Source organism: Amblyraja radiata, chromosome 30 (assembly GCF_010909765.2).
Source record: "Amblyraja radiata isolate CabotCenter1 chromosome 30, sAmbRad1.1.pri, whole genome shotgun sequence".
Taxonomy (NCBI): domain Eukaryota; kingdom Metazoa; phylum Chordata; class Chondrichthyes; order Rajiformes; family Rajidae; genus Amblyraja; species Amblyraja radiata.
The window spans coordinates 6,109,980-6,117,272 of NC_045985.1; the positions used below are offsets into that span (position 1 = coordinate 6,109,980).

The 7,293-nt window shown below is 43.8% G+C and overlaps 1 protein-coding gene across 1 annotated transcript; it reads left to right on the forward strand.

Annotated features, from left to right (window-relative positions):
* The first annotated feature begins 3,131 nt into the window (after positions 1 to 3,131).
* LOC116989789 (nuclear factor 7, brain-like) lies at positions 3,132 to 6,955 on the forward strand. Its single transcript, XM_033047371.1, has 5 exons — positions 3,132 to 3,585; positions 3,669 to 3,764; positions 4,312 to 4,545; positions 6,606 to 6,628; positions 6,724 to 6,955. Exons 1-5 carry the CDS (start codon positions 3,175 to 3,177, stop codon positions 6,893 to 6,895), a joined length of 936 nt encoding a protein of 311 aa, XP_032903262.1. The 5' UTR covers positions 3,132 to 3,174; the 3' UTR covers positions 6,896 to 6,955.
* Positions 6,956 to 7,293: the final 338 nt, after the last annotated feature.

Consider the following 7,293-nt stretch of genomic DNA (forward strand, 5'->3'; position numbering starts at 1 on the left):
AATCTGACCTTTTTATCCTGAGCATCCTTCAAAGTCAGGGTGAGGCCCAGCGCAAATTGGAAGAACAGCGATATTTATCAATGTGTCAATATAGTCATTTGCAAAATCCGATTCTTCTGGAAAATGATACATGGTTTTCAAATTTTTTTACAAATAAAAAACTGAAAATTGTGGCGTGCAAAAGTATTCAGCCCCCCTGAGTCAATACTTTGTAGAACCACTTTTCGCTGCAATTACAGCTGCAAGTCTTTTGGGGTATGTCTCTACCAGCTTTGCACAAAATTTTGCACATGCACGTCAGATTGGATGGAGAGCGACTGTGAACAGCAATTTTCAAGTCTTGCCAAAGATTCTCAATTGGATTTAGGTCTGGACTTTGACTGGGCCATTCTAACACATGAATATGCTTTGATCTAAACCATTCCATTGTAGCTCTGGCTGCATGTTTAGGGTCGTTGTACTGCTGTTGTCTGTCTGTCTGTCTGTCTGTCTGTCTGTCTGTCTGTCTGTCTGTCTGTCTGTCTGTCTGTCTGTCTGTCTGTCTGTCTGTCTCTCTCTCTTTCTCTCTTCTCTCTCTTCTCTCTCTCTCTCTCCTCTCTCTCCTCATCTCTCTCTCTCTCTCCTCTCGTCTCTCTCTCTCTCTCTCATCTCAGTCTCTCTCTCTCTCTCTCTCTCTATCTCTCTCGTCTATCTCTCTCTCAATCTCTCTCTCTCTCTCTTCTCTCTCTGCTCCGTCTCTCTCATCCTCTCTCTCTCTCTCTGCCTGTCTCTGTCTGTCTCTATCTGTCTGTTTGTCTTTCTGTCTCTCTCACAAAATCACACTCTAGAACATACAGAGAGATATTGAGGCATAGATCTCGATGCAGTCTAGTATAGATCTCCAATGTGACGTTATCTCTTTAAAACGTTATGGCCACTGGTATATATATTTAAAAAATCAGGATAAAACCACGCAGATCATAACAATCTGAATTAAATAACAAACTGAAGGTGTTTCGCAGTTCAGGCACCATTTCGACAGTCACAGTGCTCCTTGGAATATAGACAACTTTTCAGCTTGCTGGCCGTTCATCACAACTCATGTTATCGACCTAAAATATTGATCCGCTTCATCGGGCCATTAACAATTACCGATCTCTGATTATTCCCACAAGCAACCGTATTTATTTCCCCAGACAGAGTCAGTAGGTTTTACAACAGGTTGTCGGGCTCTTTGGCCCATCTCGTCCATACAAACCAAGTTGCCTTGCGGGTGCACACTTGCGTCTGGCCCGAATATATCCATATCTTTCCTATCTACGTGCCTGTCAAAGTATCTCATCAATCTGGTATTATAACTTAGTTCTGCAGTTCGCATGCACCAAACCTTACGTGGAAAAAGTGGTCCCTCTGGTCCCATTTAAATTTCTGCCCTCGCACCTCAAATCTGTGCCTTCTAGTTTTAGACGTCCATAAAAATGTTGTCCATCCGATATAGTATGGTGCAATTCAGGGATATGTGCTTGTTGTCCGCCCGCTTGAGCCTGAGGCCGAGCGGTTTCTCCCCCGGTCCCGCGGCTGCGCTGCCCGCGTCTCCCCCCCCGACCCCCGGGGACTCTCTGATTCTCTGCTTCTCGCCCCCAGTCTCCGTCACCAGCTCATAACCATTCAATCTTTTGTTTCTGAAGAGTGTTTTTAGTTTGAATAGAGTCTTACATTTTTCAGCTCATCATGGCAGTTATTCCAGAGACTAACACCCTTTGCTGTAACACAATGGAGTTTTGCATTAGTTCTAATTGCCGGCTTTTCGAATATATAGGTTCCTCTCAGGTTGTGTTTGCTTTCTCTCCGTTGGAACAACCCCTGGATATTACAAGGCAATTGCTGATTAGCTGCTTTGAACATAATTTGGATAGTTTTATAATCTGTCAGATCTTGAAATGTTAATGTTTTTAGTCTGATAAATAATGGTCTTGTTGATTGCCTGTAGGTGGTTTTATGTATAATTCGTATTGCTCTTTTTTGGAGGATGAAGTTTAGATGTGTGTTTGTTTTGTATGTGTTCCCCCATACCTCCACACAGTAGATCATGTATGGGAGTATGAGGGAGCAGTACACCGTTCTTAAACATGTTCTCCAGAGATGTTGCCGAACCCATTGAGCTATTTTAGTATTTTGTGTCTTATAAAGGAAGACGTTGTCTGTTGACAAATAAAGATAATTTTACAGTGAAAGGAAGCCCTTTATCGGAGAAGGTTTTTTATTGTGTGTAATTGTAAATATTACTGAACAAGATAACGGAACTTGTCCATTTGTCGATATGGTCATTTGCTAAATCCAATTCCGATTCTTCTCTTCCCTTTAAGTCTTTTCACCCATTCATTAAGTAGAAATGTTGACCCAACGAAACCATAATGTTGCAAGGTTACGTAGAGTAGCAGCAATTGTGAAAGATAAAATATGAGCCTTGACTATAGTCCACGGAGGGAGCAGGGCTAAAGTACAAATGTGTAAGAAAGAACTGCAGATGCTGGTTTAAATCGAAGGTAGACACTAAATGCTGGAGTAACTCAGCGGGTGAGGCAGCATCTCTGGAGAGAAGGAATGGGCGATGTTTCGCGTTGAGACCCTTCTTCAGACTGATGTCAGAGGAGGGGGCGAGACAAAGATAGAATGTAGTCGGAGACAGTAAGACTAGTAGGAGAACTGGGAAGGGGAAGGGGATGGAGAGAGAAAGCAAGGTTTCGCTTGGGTAGTTTATACCCCAGCGGTATGAACATTGAATTCTCTAACTTCTGATAGCCCTTGCTTTCTCTCTCCATCCCATTCCCCTTCTCCCACTAGACTTACTGTCTCCGCCTACATTTTAGCTTGGGTGCTGTCTGTACGGGGTTTGCACGCTCTCCCCGTAACGTGCGTGGGTTTTCGCCGAGTCTTTTTTGTCCGTGTCATTTTCTTTCCTGCTCTAAACTGTCCCATAACATTCCATGCGTTACATTTATATACCGGTCAGTTTAACATCTCACTAAACCCTCCATGGGTATTTGAGGCCAGGACACGTTCACCCTGAAATCCTACAGCAAACCTGGAGACGGCAGCGTGCGCGGCAACGTGCGCGGTACAGAGGGATCACAAGGGATCAGCAACTCCCAATCAGTGAAAGCAGTTTCAAACCAGGAAGTGGCAGGAGTTAAAATGGCTTCTAAAGAGCAGGTCGTGAAATTAACAGAGGAGACAGTTTGTCCCATCTGCCTGGATTTCTTCACCGATCCTGTTATCCTGGAGTGTGGTCACAACTTCTGCCGCTCCTGTATCACACAGAGTTGGGACAGGGAGGAGAAAAACTCCTGCCCGGAATGTAGAGAGGAGTTTGCTGACCGCACCCTCAAAGTTAATCGGGCCTTGGCGAGACTGGCTGAGAAAGCTCGAACACTGAGCCTGAATACGGAAGAGAAGGAAAGTAAACTTCACTGCGAGGAACATCAGGAAGAACTGAAGCTGTTTTGTGAAACGGACAAGAAACTGATCTGTGTGATTTGTGCAGCTGGGCGGGAACACAGAAAACATCGTTTCATGCAGATAGATGAAGCTGTTGAAACCTACAAGGTAAAAGCAAACCGACTACGATCACTTGCTTGAATGTATAGTTGAATGTTTATTGTCTAACCCCCTTTCTCTCTGATTCCCAGGATCAGGTTAAATCATCCATACAATCTCTGACAACAAATAAATCAGCCATCCAGGAAATGGAAGAGCAACAGAAGCAGAAGATTTCCCAAGTCCGGGTGAGGCCTTGCTGTGTGGCATTTCTGATCGTGTTGTGTAGTTTTGTATTTTGGTTAATGCACTACAGCGTAGCGTGGCAGCAGTTAGTTGCGATGTTTCACTGCTCCGGTAAATTCGGTTCGACCCTGACTTCGGGTATTGTCTACGTGACGCTTCCATGTCCCCTTCCCCCCGCTCTCTACCCCTCCCCCAGTACAACACTCCCCTTACCCCCCTCCCCCCTCCCGACACACACACTCCCTCCCCTGGTTCAAATCTCCCCCCTCGGTACAACTCTGACCAGGGTGGGTTCCGCCCACATCCCCCAGACATGTTGGTTTAATTGTTTGCTGTAATGAAGCTGCTGAAGGCGGGTGATCTGTGAGTCGGTGGGAGTTAATGTGGACGTGAGAGCCATTGTGTTTCAGGGAAACGGGAGGAAATGAGATTAATGGGATTATTCTCAGGAACAGCATAGATATCGATGTGCCAAATGGTCACCTTCTACTTCACAACGAAATAGAATACAGAAATATATTCTGACAATCTTCACCTTTCATTTGACAGGAGCAGTCACAAAGCCTCAAGTCTCACGTCACATCTCAGTTTGCTGAACTGCACCAGATTCTCGTGAAGAAAGAGCAGCGCATTCTCGGAGAGATCAAGGAGGATGAGGAGAAGATTCTAAGTCCAATGGAGAAAAATCTTCAAGACATTCAAGAGAATTTAAACTCTATTGAGGAGGAACTCTCAACGCAGCAGGGGCGAATGGAACAAACAGACATCGTGTTATTTCTGAAGGTCAGGGGTTATGTTTCAATCTCGTTCAATGAAACTGCGGTCCCAACATTGGGAGCGATATATTTGTGCAAATGCAACTTTTATCAATTCCTATATTTATCCAACATCCCTCGTACAAACATGCTCTGCTATCTCATAATTCATTGTAGTCGAATTAGACCATTCGGCCCATCAAGTCTACTCCGCCATTCAAGCATAGCTGAACTTGCACACATTTTCAAATCCATTCACCTGCCTTCTCCGCAGGGCCTGATGGTCTGCATCTCAGGGTACTTAAGGACGTGGCTCTAGAAATCGTGGGCGTATTGGTGATAATTTTCCAATGTTCTATAGTTTCAGGATCAGTTGCTGTAGATAAGAGGGTAGCTCATGTTATCCCACTTTTTAAGAAAGGAGGGAGAGAGAAAACAGGGAATTATAGACCAGTTACCCTGACATCGGTTGTGGGGAAGATGCTGGAGTCAATTATAAAAGATGAAATAGAGGCACATTTAGATAGCAGTAACAGGATCTGTCCGAGTCAGCATGGATATTTACGAAGGGGATATCATGCCTGACTAATCTTCTGAAATTTTTTGAGGATGTAACTAGGAAAATGGAGATGGGAGAGTCAGTGGATGGAGTGTACCTGCACTTTCAGAAAGCCTTTAAGGTCCCACATGGGAGATTAGTGGGGAAAATTAGAGCACATGGTATTAGGGGTAGTGTACTGACATGGACAGTGAATGTGAGTGGAGGGTGAATGAGTGGGAATTAATGGGCATGTGAAATAGAATAGGGTACAAGGAATTGGATTGTGGGAATAGAAAGGAGGGTAATGCAGATTACTTTCTCAACATTCCAGTAGCTTTCAGACAAGCCCTGAATTGCCAGGATAATGAAAGCTACGGATTAAATGCAAGCAAATGGGAGCAGTGTAGATAGGTACAGTGGCAAGCATGGGCATTGTGGGCCGAATGGCCTTTGTCAACATTCCATGTCTCGAGATTGGGTTGCCTATGCGACCTTCCATTTCGTGAAGATATGCAGGAGAATGACATAATATATAGATCTTCACCTTTCATCTGACAGGATCAGTCACACAACAACTTTCAGTCACAGATCACAACCCAGTTTGCTGAACTGCACCAGATTCTCACTAAGAAAGAGCAGCGTTTACTCGTTCCTTCTCTCCAGAGATGCTGCCTAACCCGCTGATTTACTCCACATTCTGATCACTGAATTTCTGACAGGATTTGCTCCAGGCCACTTTGAATTTTCCATTTGTGTTTTGGTATCTGCAGAACCGGTGATACATTCTCCATCCACACACAATTTAATCCATCGTTAATCTTAAATCCCTACAACCAATCATGATTAACAGCTTATTGTTGGGTAACATATGATAAGCATTTTTCGACACTGGGCCTGTACTCGCTGGAGTTTAGAGAAATGAGCGGTGACATCATTGAAACTGACTGAAGAATGAAAGGCTTGGATAGAGTGGATGTGGAGAGGCTGTTTCCACTAGTTGGAGAGTCTAGGACAAGAGGTCAGAGCTTCAGAATTAAAGGACGTTCCTCGAAGAAGATAAGGAGGAATTTTAGTCAGAGGAAGGTGAATCTGTGGAATTTATTTTCAACAGATGGCTATGGAGGCCAAGTCAGTGGATATTTTTAAGGCAGATATATTTCGATTCTAGAATACTACGCGTGTCAGAGGTTAAGGGGATATGACAGGAGAATGGGGATAGGAGGAGACAGAGAGATGGGTCAGCCATGATTGAATAGTGGAGTAGACTTGATGGGCCGAATGGTATAATACAGTTCCTATCACTTGTGACCTCATGACATTGGTCAGCAGAAAATTCAAAACACGTCCAGACTTTCCTGCACATTTCGTCCTGAGTTATAGCATAAATGTCACAAAGATTCATCATACCTCCTGCATTAGTTCCATCAGTGTAATGTCCTCTGTGTGACAACGTGAGCGCGAGTCAGAAAATTGTAATTTTCAACAATGTGAAATAACTTGCGTGAAGTTGCTGTTCCCTCAGTCACTTTCTGCTTTCTTTATTTCAGGAGGAAGCTGGTCGCAAGAGGAGGTAGGACATGCTCTTCAATTAAACTCTGCACGGATCTGTAAAGTCACATATACATGTCGACGCGCAGGTTATAACCGGTTATTTAATATTTGCAGAATTAGTGATGAAGGCCAGACATTGTCACTGAGAGATGGTGCCATACTGGATGAAAAATTCCATCACCCCTTCTGGTTGAACGCTGTGTTGAAAGATATCGTTGTTGCCAATCACCAAGGTAAAACATTTGGATTCCTTACTTCTTATGTGGGTGACATATTTAAGTTGTAAATAGATGCAAAGATTGACTGTAATGATGAACTGAAGGGGAACTAAAGTTTTATACCAGCACCAATCTCACCTGTTGGGAAGCTTCACATTCAAGTGGTCAGCTGGAGATGTCAGAACCCTGAACACATCCAACACAGGAGCACAATACAACCAAGACACAGACTGCTAGATGAACTAAAACATCTTAACCCCATCCGCACCGCAGAAACACGTCACGATACGAGTTTGAATTCTACCAGGTAGCCCGCAAAGTAAACGTGACTTAATTAAATCAGAGATTTTGAAAACATGTAGGAATTTGATGACCAAGATTGTCATAAAAAATGCGAGTACCATCAGAGAAGGATATATGTGTCACTGTTCCTGCTTGTCCTGTCAGTGACTACTGACTTTGGTTA